At 40.2% G+C, this 13,556-nt stretch overlaps 1 protein-coding gene across 2 annotated transcripts in view; it reads left to right on the forward strand.

The window, feature by feature from the left end:
- LOC106595797 (uncharacterized) overlaps positions 1-13,351 on the forward strand; it is a 33,445-nt gene extending 20,094 nt beyond the window's left edge. The window contains exons 12-16 of one of the 2 annotated variants that reach the window (XM_082972878.1): positions 496-669; positions 3,199-3,372; positions 6,526-6,699; positions 12,221-12,267; positions 12,686-13,351. In XM_082972878.1, coding sequence (XP_082829004.1) covers positions 496-669; positions 3,199-3,372; positions 6,526-6,699; positions 12,221-12,267; positions 12,686-13,236 — 1,120 coding nt within the window. In that variant the 3' untranslated portion in view covers positions 13,237-13,351. The remainder of the gene's footprint in view (positions 1-495; positions 670-3,198; positions 3,373-6,525; positions 6,700-12,220; positions 12,268-12,685) is intronic. The other variant, XM_082972879.1, reaches the window with a different exon arrangement.
- The last annotated feature ends 205 nt before the right edge of the window (positions 13,352-13,556 follow it).

Raw genomic sequence — 13,556 nt, forward strand, 5'->3', positions numbered from 1 at the left:
TGAAATTGTCAGAATACTTATGACTTCTTCAAATGGGGGGACTAGATGCATAGTGTTTCATTTCTAAATAGGTGAAACAGATATGAAAAATCCCCTCAAATTAAAGGTGACATTATACTCAACTCATATTAAACATTTGAGCTCAAATCCAAAATGCTGGAGTATAGAGCCGTATTTAAAATGTTAGCTTTAATGTCAAAATAGATATGGTGTGAAATGTATACTCAATACAATCTAAATATGTTACCTCACTGTGTCTTTTGACTGATACTGCTTTTTGGTCTGGTCAGTCTACTCAAACATTTGTATTTGATATTTTTCTCTCTACAGTCAATACTTTGATAATTTGTTATTTCTATTAATGCTACATTAATTTATTAATAGATTTCCAGGTTTCAGAACACTGATATATCTGTATATGTTGAGAAATATACTGCCACTATCTTCACCACCAAGAATAGCAGTGTGATTTTAAAATTATTTTACTCTTTGCAGGCTTTCAGGCTGTCAAGTCACAGAGGAAGGCTGTGCTTCTCTGGTCTCAGCTCTGAGGTCAAACCCCTCACACCTGAGAGAGCTGGACCTGAGCTACAATCACCCAGGAGACTCAGGAGTCAGACTGCTCTCTGCTGGACTGGAGGATCCACACTGCAGACTGGAGAAACTTATGTATGTAGAGGGCTTATGTCAATGTTCACATCAGACATGTTTGAGTGATCAGGCTAGTTAACCTGTTGGGGTGTGGGGGGCAGTATTTTCACGGCCGATGAAAAACGTACCTGATTTTAACAGGTTACTACTCTGGCCCAGAAACTAGAATATGCATATTATTGATGGATTTGGATAGAAACACTGAAGTTTCTAAAACTGTTTGAATGGTGTCTGAGTATAACAGAACCCATTTGTCAGGCAAAAACCTGAGAAAAATCCAAGCAAGAAGTGGAAAGTCTGAGAATTGTAGTTCTTCTTTTGATTCTCTATCGAAACTACAGTGTCTGTGGGGTGACGTTGCACTTCCTAAGGCTTCCATTGGCTGTGAACAGCCTTCAGAAAGTGGTTTGAGCATTCTCCTGTCACTGGGCAGATAATAGGAGCTCAGTTACTGAGTGGACTGCCTGGCAACAAAGGGATTGGATATGCGCAGTCACGCGAGCACGCCGTTCCTTCTTTTTCTTCTTGAATGAATATGCTATTGTCCGGTTGGAATATTAATCGCAATTCTACGTTAAAAATACCATAAAGGTTGATTTTAAACAGCGTTTGACATGCTTCTAAGTACGGTAATGGAACATTTTGACATTTCGTCTCTGGTACCGCGCTTGCGCGGTATGGCTTTGGATAGTGACCTGAACGCATGAACAAAACAGAGGTATTTGGACATAAATATGGAGTATTTAGAACAAAAACAACATTTCTTGTGGAAGTAGCAGTCCTGGGAGTGCATTCTGATGAAGATCAGCAAAGGTAAGACAATATTTCTAATACTAATTCTGAGTTTAGGTTGCCCCGAACTTGGTGGGTGTCTGTATAGCTCGCTGTGATGGCTGAGCTATATACTCAGAATATTGAAAAATGTGCATTCTCCGTAAAGCTATTTTAAAATCTGACACAGCGGTTGCATCCAGGGGTAGTCCATCTATAATTCTTTAAATAATTGTTATATATTTTGTCAACGTTTATGATGAGTATTTTTGTAAATTGATGTGCACATTAACCAGAGGGTTTTGGTGGGAATACATTTCCTGAACATCACGCGCCAATGTAAAATGCTGTTTTTGGATATAAATATGAACTTTATCGAACAAAACATACATGTACTGTGTAACATAATGTCCTAGGAGTGTCATCTGATGAAGATCGTCAAAGGTTAGTGCTTCATTTACCTGTTTTGGGTTTTTATTGACACATGTCCTTGCTTGGAAAATGGCTGTGTGATTATTTTTGTCTATGTACTCTCCTAACATAATCTAATGGTTTGCTTTCACTGTAAAGCATTTTTGAAATCGGACAATGTGGTTACATCAAGGAGAAGAATATCTTTAAAATGGTGTAAAATAGTTGTATGTTTGAGAAAGTTGAAATATGACATTTTGCTGTTTTTGAATTTGCCGCCCTGATATTTCACTGGCTGTGTCCCGCAGGTGGGACGCTAATGTCCCACGTAGCCCATAGATGTTAAGACAAACATTCTTATCACCACTTGGACAGTTACAGTTGAAGTCGGAAGTTTACATACACCTTAGCCAAATACGTTTAAACTCAGTTTTTCACAATTCCTGACATTTAATCCTAGTAAAAATGCAATTTCTTAGGTCAGTTAGGATCCCCACTTTATTTTAAGAACGTGAAATGTCAGAATAATAATAGAGAATTATTTATTTCAGCTTTTATTTCTTTCATCACATTCCCAGTGGGTCAGAAGTTTACATGCACTCAATTAGTATTTGGTAGCATTGCCTTTAAATTGCTTAACTTGGGTCAAACGTTTTGGGTAGCCTTCCACAAGCTTCCCACAATAAATTGGGTGAATTTTGTCCCATTCCTCCTGTCAGAGCTGGTGTAACTGAGTCAGGTTTGTAGGCTTCCTTGGACGCACACACTTTTTCAGTTCTGCCCACAAATCTTCTATAGGATTGAGGTCAGGGCTTTGTGATGGCCAATCCAATACCTTGACTTTGTTGTCCTTACGCCGTTTTGCCACAACTTTGGAAGTATGCTTGGGGTCATTGTCCATTTGGAAGACCCATTTGCGACGAAGCTTTAACTTCCTGACTGATGTCTTGAGATGTTGCTTCAATGTATCCACATAATTTTTTCCCTCATGATGCCATCTATTTTGTGAAGTGCACCAGTCCCTCCTGCAGCAAAGCATCCCCACAACATGATGCTGCCACCCCCGTGTTTCACGGTTGGAATGGTGTTCTTTGGCTTGCAAGCCTCCCCCTTTTTCCTCCAAACATAACAATGGTCATTATGGCCAAACAGTTCTATTTTTGTTTCATCAGACCAGAGGACATTTCTCCAAAAATTACGATCTTTGTCCCCATGTGCAGTTGCAAACCGTAGTCTGCCTTTTTATGGAGGTTTTGTAGCAGTGGCTTCTTCCTTGCTGAGCGACCTTTCAGTTAATGTCAATATAGGACTCGTTTTACTGTGGATATAGATACTTTTGTGACATCATGATGATCTCTCTGTCAGGTTGTCAGGCTGTGGAGTTACAGAGGAAGGCTGTGCTTCTCTGGCCTCAGCTCTGAGGTCAAACCTCTCTCACCTGAGAGAGATGGATCTGAGTAACAATGACCTGAAAGATTCAGGAGTGAAACTTCTCTCTGCTGGACTGGGGCATCCCGACTGTAAACTGAAGACTCTGAGGTCAGTATTCCTGTATTTGGTTAACAATTGATAACTGTTCACCAGATCCACATGCATTTACCAGGCACACAGAGTCCACACCATATGTGTATGGACAATGAAGCTTCCAGTTTTAAATTGGTAATTATTCTAACCAAAGGAGAGAGACTTTTAAATATCTTCAAAACAATGTAACTTTATTATTGATGAATTACTGCGGTAATGGAGTGTTAACGGTCACCCAGTGGTGTAGAGTTAGAACCTAGATAAACAAGGTTAGGTTACAACTCTTCCTGAGTGATGAAGAACAGATATAGAAATTATACAAAGGTACATTTTGCTCTCATACAAAAGACATCAAGATTTACATGGTGCCAAATATCTGTCTCTAGATCATTTACTACTTGTTTATACAGAAATACTAATGTGACCTAGGACACTAGGTCATTCCCTCAAATGATTAAGTCCAGTGTTCATCTTCCATTTGGGATAAATAAACTGGAGATTGGGTCTCGCTGCCACCGACAGACAGGCACACAAACACTAATCATGGAATGGTATGTTGTCTTATTACCAAACCATCGTAAATCTATTGTCAATACTAAATCTCAGAGGCTCATCTCAGTTCACACAGACACATGAGAGTTTTAAAACCCCTATTGTGTTGCCTCTCAGAAAAACAGACAATGTGAATGTATTATGTTTTCATATTTGGTCCCATATTCTTTGCCTGCAGTGATTTCATCAAGCTTGTGACTCTACAGACTTGTTGAATGCATTTGCTGGTTTTTTTTGGTTGGGTTTTGGAGTATGTTTTTCCCAATAGAAACTAAATGGTGAATAATGTCCTGTGTCATTGTGTAATCACTTGTATTGTAAGAATAGAAGATGTTTCGGAACACTTCTACATTCATGTGGATGGTACCATGACTATGCATAATCATGAATGAATCAATGAATGATGATGAATGAGAAAGTTACAGAGGAACAAATATCATACCCCCTCTGTTATTTGTAATGGTGAGAGGTTAGCTGTTTTGTTGTACCCTCTGTAACTTTCTCATTCATAATTTTTCTTAATCATGGCATCATCAGGATTCATCTATTAGTGTTTAGAAACATGTTATCTACTCACTTAGACAGAAGATTAATGCAGTCATCATCCACCATTCAGTTACTATTAGGCAAAATATAAACGAAAACACAACCACAACAAACTGCAAATGCAACCAACGAGTTTGGAACCAAATACTACACTTTGACTACTTTAATACACTATAAGGGAAATTGTCAGAATACTTATGACTTCTTCAAATGGAAGACACATAAAGTGTTTCATTTCTGAAAGGTGAAACAGATATGTATGAAAATCCCCTCAAATTAAAGGTGACATTATACTCAACCCATATTAACCTGTTGGGGCTAGGGGGCAGTATTTGCACGGCCGGATAAAAAACGTACCCGATTTAAACTGGTTACTACTCTTACCCAGAAACAAGAATATGCATATAATTAGTAGATTTGGATAGAAAACACTCTAAAGTTTCTAAAACTGTTTGAATGGTGTCTGTGTATAACAGAACTCATATGGCAGGCCAAAACCTGAGAAGATTCCATACAGGAAGTGCCCTGTCTGACAATTTCTTGTCCTTCTGTTGCATCTCTATCGCAAAAACAGCATCTCTGCTGTAACGTGACATTTTCTAAGGCTTCCATTGGCTCTCAGAAGGCGCCAGAAAGTGGAATGATGTGTCTCCTGTCTCTGGGCGAAGAACAGCAGGAGATTTTGTGAGTGGTCAGGCTGGGAACAGTGACACTGGAGATGCGCGTTCATGAGAATTCTATTTTTTTTTCTTTCAGTCTTTCAATGAATACAATGGCGCCCGGTTGGCATATTATCGCTATTTTACGAGAAAAATTGCATAAAAATTGATTTTAAACAGCGTTTGACATGCTTCGAAGTACGGTAATGGAATATTTTGAAATTTTGTCACAAAATGCGCTCGCATGTCGGATAAAGACCTGAACGCACAAACAAAATGGAGCTATTTGAATATAACTATGGATTATTTGGAACCAAAACAACATTTGTTGTTGAAGTAGAAGTCCTGGGAGTGCATTCTGACGAAGAACAGCAAAGGTAATCCAATTTTTCTAATAGTAATTCTGAGTTTAGCGAGCGCCAAACTTGGTGGGTGTCAAATTAGCTAGCCTGTGATGGCCGAGCTATCTACTCAGAATATTGCAAAATGTGCTTTCGCCAAAAAAGCTATTTTAAAATCTGACACCGCGATTGCATAAAGGAGTTCTGTATCTGTAATTCTTAAAATAATTGTTCTGTATTTTGTGAACGGTAATCGTGAGCAATTTAGTAAATTCACCGGAAGTTTGCGGTGGGTATGCTAGTTCTGAACATCACATGCTAATGTAAAAATCTGGTTTTTGATATAAATATGAACTTGATTGAACAAAACATGCATGTATTGTATAACATAATGTCCTAGGAGTGTCATCTGATGAAGATCATCAAAGGTTAGTACTGCATTTAGCTGTGGTTTTGGTTTTTGTAACATATATGCTTGCTTTGAAAATGGCTGTGTGATTATTTTTGGCAGGGTACTCTCCTGACATAATCTAATGTTTTGCTTTCGCTGTAAAGCCTTTTTGAAATCGGACAATGTGGTTAGATTAACGAGAGACTTGTCTTTAAAATGGTGTAAAATAGTAATATGTTTGAGAAATTGAAGTTATAGCATTTTTGAGGTATTTGTATTTCAAGCGTCCCACCTTGCCCAGGGAAGTTAAACATTTGATCTCAAATCCAAAATGCTGGAGTATAGAGCCATATTTAAAATGTTAGCTTCAATGTCAAATTAGATATGGTGTGGACTGTATACTCAATACAATCAAAATGTTACCTCACTGTCTGTCTTTTGACTGATACTGCTTTTTAATCTGGTCTGGTCAGTCTACTCAAATATTTGTATTTGATATTTTTCTCTCTACAGGCAAGACTTTGATAATTTGTTATTTCTAATAATGATACATTAATTTATTAATAGATTGCCATGTTTCAGGACACTGATATATCTGAATGTGTTGAAAAAATATACTGCCACTATCTTCACCACCAAGAATAGCAGTGTAATTTTAAAATGATTTTGCTCTTTGCAGGCTTTCAGGCTGTCAAGTCACAGAGGAAGGCTGCGCTTTTCTGGTCTCAGCTCTGAGGTCAAACCCCTCACACCTGAGAGAGCTGGACCTGAGCTACAATCACCCAGGAGACTCAGGAGTCAGACTGCTCTCTGCTGGACTGGAGGATCCACACTGCAGACTGGAGAAACTCAAGTATGTAGAGGGCTTATGTCAATGTTCACATCAGACATGTTTGAGTTATCAGGCTAACCTCTTTGGGCTAGTGGGCAGTATTTTGATGTCCGGATGAAAGACGTGCCATAGTAAACTGCATGTTTCTCAGGCCCAGAAGCTAGGATATGCATATAATTGGTAGATTTGGATAGACAACACTCTACAGTGTCCAAAACTGTCAAAGTATTGTCTGTGAGTATAACAGAACTGATTTGGCAAGCAAAAACCCAAAGAAAATCCTACACAAATTTTTTTTTATTCAATCACAGGCTTTTATTTTGTAAAGCTATAGAAAACCCCTAAGTCCGTCCACCCGATTGCAATTCATATAGCTTCTACTAGATGTCAACCGTCTTTATTCAATGTTTTGAGGCTTTTATTTTGAAAAATGAATTAATATTTTGTCTTGGAGTGTGTTGATTGCTAGTTTCACATCAGTGCTTTTCCGCGCAATAGAAAAGTGCGCTCCTGCTAATTTGGCGTTTAAATTGAACACAGTCCTTTTCGTATGAAATATTATATACTGCTCAAAAAAATTAAGGGAACACTTAAACAACACATCCTAGATCTGAATTAAATAAATAATCTTATTAAATACTTTTTTCTTTACATAGTTGAATGTGCTGACAACAAAATCACACAAAAATAATCAATGGAAATCCAATTTATCAACCCATGGAGGTCTGGATTTGGAGTCACACTCAAAATTAAAGTGGAAAACCACACTACAGGCTGATCCAACTTTGATGTAATGTCCTTAAAACAAGTCAAAATGAGGCTCAGTAGTGTGTGTGGCCTCCACGTGCCTGTATGACCTCCCTACAACACCTGGGCATGCTCCTGATGAGGTGGCGGATGGTCTCCTGAGGGATCTCCTCCAAGACCTGGACTAAAGCATCCGCCAACTCCTGGACAGTCTGTGGTGCAACGTGGCAATGGTGGATGGAGCGAGACATGATGTCCCAGATGTGCTCAATTGGATTCAGGTCTGGGGAACGGGTGGGCCAGTCCATAGCATCAATGCCTTCCTCTTGCAGGAACTGCTGACACACTCCAGCCACATGAGGTCTAGCATTGTCTTGCATTAGGAGGAACCCAGGGCCAACCGCACCTGCATATGGTCTCACAAGGGGTCTGAGGATCTCATCTCGGTACCTAATGGCAGTCAGGCTACCTCTGGCGAGCACATGGAGGGCTGTGCGGCCCCCCAAAGAAATGCCACCCCACACCATGACTGACCCACCGCCAAACCGGTCATGCTGGAGGATGTTGCAGGCAGCAGAACGTTCTCCACGGCGTCTCCAGACTCTGTCACATCTGTCACGTGCTCAGTGTGAACCTGCTTTCATCTGTGAAGAGCACAGGGCGCCAGTGGCGAATTTGCCAATCTTGGTGTTCTCTGGCAAATGCCAAACGTCCTGCACGGTGTTGGGCTGTATGCACAACCCCCACCTGTGGACGTCGGGCCCTCATACCACCCTCATGGAGTCTGTTTCTGACCGTTTGAGCAGACACATGCACATTTGTGGCCTGCTGGAGGTCATTTTGCAGGGCTCTGGCAGTGCTCCTCCTTGCACAAAAGCGGAGGTAGTGGTCCTGCTGCTGGGTTGTTGCCCTCCTACGGCCTCCTCCACGTCTCCTGATGTACTGGCCTGTCTCCTGGTTGCGCCTCCATGCTCTGGACACTACGTTGACAGACACAGCAAACCTTCTTGCCACAGCTCGCATTGATGTGCCGTCCTGGATGAGCTGCACTACCTGAGCAACTTGTGTGGGTTGTAGACTCCGTCTCATGCTACCACTAGAGTGAAAGCACCGCCAGCATTCAAAAGTGACCAAAACATCAGCCAGAAAGCATAGGAACTGAGAAGTGGTCTGTGGTCCCCACCTGCAGAACCACTCCTTTATTGGGGGTGTCTTGCTAATTGCCTATAATTTCCACCTGTTGTCTATTTCATTTGCACAACAGCATGTGAAATGTATTGTCAATCAGTGTTGCTTCCTAAGTGGACAGTTTGATTTCACAGAAGTGTGATTGACTTGGAGTTACATTGTGTTGTTTAAGTGTTCCCTTTATTTTTTTTTAGCAGTTTACTTTATTTACATTTTAGACAACCTGAGGATGATATTGACACGTTGTTTGACTTGTTTTGACAAAGTTTTGACAAAGCTTTTAGAACTTCTTTGCCTGAATTTTCCAACGAGGGAAACCGTTGGATTACTGAGTCAAGCGCGCCAGCTAAACTGACTTTTTTTTAGATATAAAGAAGGACTTTATTGAACAAAAGGACCATTTGTGATGTTTCTGTGACTCTTATGATTGCAATCAGCTGAAGATCTTCAAAGGTAAGTGATTAGTTTTATCGCTATTTATGACTTTCGTGTTGGCTCTGCTTGGATTGAAAATGAATGTATTGCTTTTGTGTGCGGGGCGCTGTCCTCAGATAATTGCATGGTATACTTTCGCCGTAAAGCCTTTTTGAAATCTGACACATCGGCTGGATTAACAAACAAAAGTTTTGGCACGTCGGTTAGGACATCTACTTTGTGTATGACACAAGTCATTTTTCCAACAATTATTTACAGGCAGATTATTTCACTTACATTTCACTGCATAACATTTCCAGTGGGTCAGAAGTTTAAATACACTAAGTTGACTGTGCCTTTAAACAACTTGGAAAATTACAGAAAATTATGTCATGGCTTTAGAAGCTTCTGATAGGTTAATTGACATCATTTGAGTCAATTGGAGGTGTATCTGTGGATGTATTTCAAGGCCTACCTTCAAACTCAGGGCTTCTTTGCATGACATCATAGGAGAATCAAAAGAAATCAGCCAAGACCTCAGAAATTGTAAACCTCCACAACTCTGGTTTATCCTTGGGAGCAATTTCCAAATGGTTGAAGGTACCACGTTCATCTGTACAAACAATAGTATGCAAGTATAAACACCATGGGACCACGCAGTCGTCATACCGCTCAGGAAGGAGACGCGTTCTGTCTCCTAGAGATGAGCGTACTTTGGTGCGATAAGTGCAAATCAATCCCAGAACAGCAGCAAAGGACCTTGTGAAGATTCTGGAGGAAACAGGAACAAAAGTATCTATTTTCACAGTAAAACGAGTCCTATATCGACATAAACTGAAAGGCCGCTAAGCAAGAAAGAAGCCACTGCTACAAAACCTCCATTAAAAAAAGGCAGACTACGGTTTGCAACTGCACATGGGGATAAAGATCGTACTTTTTGGAGAAATGTCCTCTGGTCTGATGAAACAAAAATAGAACTGTTTGGCCATAATGACCATTATGTTTGGAGGAAAAAGGGGGAGGCTTAAAAGCCAAAGAACACCATCCCAACCGTGAAGCACAGGGGTGGCAGCATGTGGGTTGCTTTGCTGTAGGAGGGACTGGTGCACTTCACAAAATAGATGACATCATGAGGAAAGAAAATTATGTGGATACATTGAAGCAACATCTCAAGACATCAGTCAGGAAGTTAAAGATTGGTCGCAAATGGGTCTTCCAAATAAACTTCTGCCCCACTGGGAATGTGATGAAAGAAATAAAAGCTGAAATCTTTCTCTCTATTATTATTCTGACATTTCACATTCTTAAAATAAAGTGGTGATCCTAACTGACCTAAGACATGGAATTTTAACTAGGATTAAATGTCAGGAATTGTGAAAAACTGAGGTTAAATGTATTTGGCTAAGGTGTATGTAAACATCCGACTTCAACTGTAACTGTCCAAGTGGTGATAAGAATGTTTGTTTTAAAACCTCTTTGGGCTAGGCGTGCCGCTAACGTACCACCTCGCCAACATCCGGTGAAATGGCAGAGCGCCAAATTCAAATGACAGAAATATAAATATTTAACATTCATGACAATACTAGTATCATACATCAAAATTAAGCATAACTTCCTGTCTTTAACCTGTTGGGGCTAGGGGGCAGTATTTTCACGGCCGGATAAAAAACGTACCCGATTTTAAACTGGTTACTACTCTTACCCAGAAACAAGAATATGCATATAATTAGTAGATTTGGATAGAAAACACTCTAAAGTTTCTAAAACTGTTTGAATGGTGTCTGTGTATAACAGAACTCATATGGCAGGCCAAAACCTGAGAAGATTTCATGCAGGAAGTGCCCTGTCTGACAATTTGTTGTCCTTCTAGGGCATCTCTATCAAAAATACAGCATCTCTGCTGTAACGTGACATTTTCTAAGGCTTCCATTGGCTCTATGAAGGCGCCAGAAGTGGGATGAGAGCTCTGCAGTCTCTGGGCGAAAAACAGCAGGAGTGTTTGTGAGTGGTCAGGGAGGGAACACTGACACTGGAGCGCGCTTGCACGAGAGGACTACATTTTTTTGTTTCTCTTTTTAAACAAATACAACGTCGCCCGGTTGGAATATTATCACAATTTTATGAGAGAAATTGCATAAAAATTGATTTTAAACAGCGTTTGACATGCTTCGAAGTACGGTAATGGAATATTTTGAAATTTTGTCACGAATTCCGCCCGCGCATCATCCTTCAGATACTGACCTCAACGCACGAACAAAATAGAGTTATTTCAATATAGCTATGGATTATTTTGAACCAAAACAACATTTGTTGTTGAAGTAGAAGTCCTGGGAGTGCATTCTGACGAAGAACAGCAAAGGTAATCCAATTTTTCTAATAGTAAATCTGAGTTTGGTGAGGGCCAAACTTGGTGGGTGTCAAATTAGCTAGCCGTGATGGCCGGGCTATCTCCTCCGAATATTGCAAAATGTGCTTTCGCCGAAAAGCTATTTTAAAATCTGACACCGCGATTGCATAAAGCAGTTCTGTATCTATAATTCTTAAAATAATTATATATTTTGTGAACGTTAATCGTGAGTAATTTAGTAAATTCACCGGAAGTTTGCAGTGGGTATGCTAGTTCTGAACATCACATGCTAATGTAAAAAGCTGTTTTTTGATATAAATATGAACTTGATTGAACAAAACATGCATGTATTGTATAAAATAATGTCCTAGGAGTGTCATCTGATGAAGATCATCAAAGGTTATTGCTGCATTTAGCTGTGGTTTTGGTTTTTGTGACATATATGCATGCTTTGAAAATGGCTGTGTGATTATTTTTGGCAGGGTACTCTCCTGACATAATCTAATGTTTTGTTTTCGTTGTAAAGCCTTTTTGAAATCGGACAGTGTGGTTAGATTAACGAGAGTCTTGTCTTTAAAATGGTGTAAAATAGTCATATGTTTGAGAAATTGATGTTATAGCATTTATGAGGTATTTGTATTTCACGCCACACGATTCCACTGGCTGTTGACGCAAACGTCCCACCTTGCCCAGGGAGGTTAACAAGAAATTTGTGGAGTGGTTGAAAACAAGTTTTAATGACGCCAACCTAAGTGTATGTAAACTTCCGACTTCAACTGTGTGTGTGTGTGTGTGTTAACATGTATCACTCAATGAGTGTCTGATGTTCTGCTTACCTATACACAGTGTGGAACATGGTGGAGAGAACACAATGAAACCTGGGCTTAGAAAATGTGAGTGTTGACTGCTGTGAAGAATATAACTAAGAATAAGTCTTAATTCAAGTTAAGTCAAAGTCAAAGACCACCATCATTACTTACTTGGTCATATTAAATATCAGCTGTAGTTCTACAGAAGCAGAAATCAGGAACACCAACGTTTACAAAGACTTGCTTTGACAATGTGTGTGTCTGTGTTTGTGTGTGGCGTATTTCTATTACATTAGAAATGTGTTTGTGTAATTAATCAGAATAAGTGTGTTTTATATTACCTTACAGGATAACATATGATCATTCAACAAGTCTCAAGTTACCTTAACTTCTCCATTTGATACCTAGAAACATTTACATTAAATGAATGAGTGAAATGTGAGTTAACATTCTAATGTGAATGATGATGATTTCTAATAATGTGTCTGGTTTCATCCATCAGATGCCTGTGATCTCACACTGGACCCAAATACAGTAAACAGACACCTCTCTCTGTCTGAGGAGAACAGAAAGGTAACGCGTGGGAGAGACGAGCAGCCGTATCCTGTTCACCCAGAGAGATTTGAGGACCGTGGACAGGTGCTGTGTAGAGAGGGTCTGACTGGGCGCTGTTACTGGGAGGTAGAGTGGAGTGGGAGTGAGGCTGATATAGGAGTGACATATAAAGGAATCAGCAGGACAGGAAAGGGTAAGGACTCTCTGATTGGGTTCAATGACAAGTCCTGGAATCTGTTCTGTTCTGACAACATTTACATGACTGTGCACAATAATAATCACACTGCCATAGACTTCCCCTCCTCCAGCTCCCACAGAGTAGGAGTGTATCTGGACTGGCCAGCCGGCACTCTGTCCTTCTACAGAGTCTCCTCTGACACACTGACCCACCTGTACACATTCCACACTACATTCACTGAGCCCCTCTATCCAGGGTTTTATGTTTATGAATCCTCAGTGTTCCTGTGTCAGGTGGTACCTGTGTCAAACACAACATGACGTTTCACTCTAATCATGTGTTTTATGTTTGATCAGAATATGGCATTTAAATACATGGAGTAACACACCAGGTTGGAACAGTTTATTCCTGTAAATAAAAACCATGGTAACTCTGTCTCTTTCCGTGATCCTGAACCCTGTGAGAATGGTTCAGATGCACGCACACACACACACACGCGCACACACACGCACTGGACGCTGGACGCGCTCGCGCACACACACACACACACTGGACACTGGACACAAAAACACACACACACACACTGGACACACACACACACACACACACACACTGGACACACAGACACACTGGACACACA

This window comes from Salmo salar, chromosome 03 (genome assembly GCF_965601325.2).
Source record: "Salmo salar chromosome 03, fSalSal1, whole genome shotgun sequence".
Taxonomy (NCBI): Eukaryota; Metazoa; Chordata; class Actinopteri; order Salmoniformes; family Salmonidae; genus Salmo; species Salmo salar.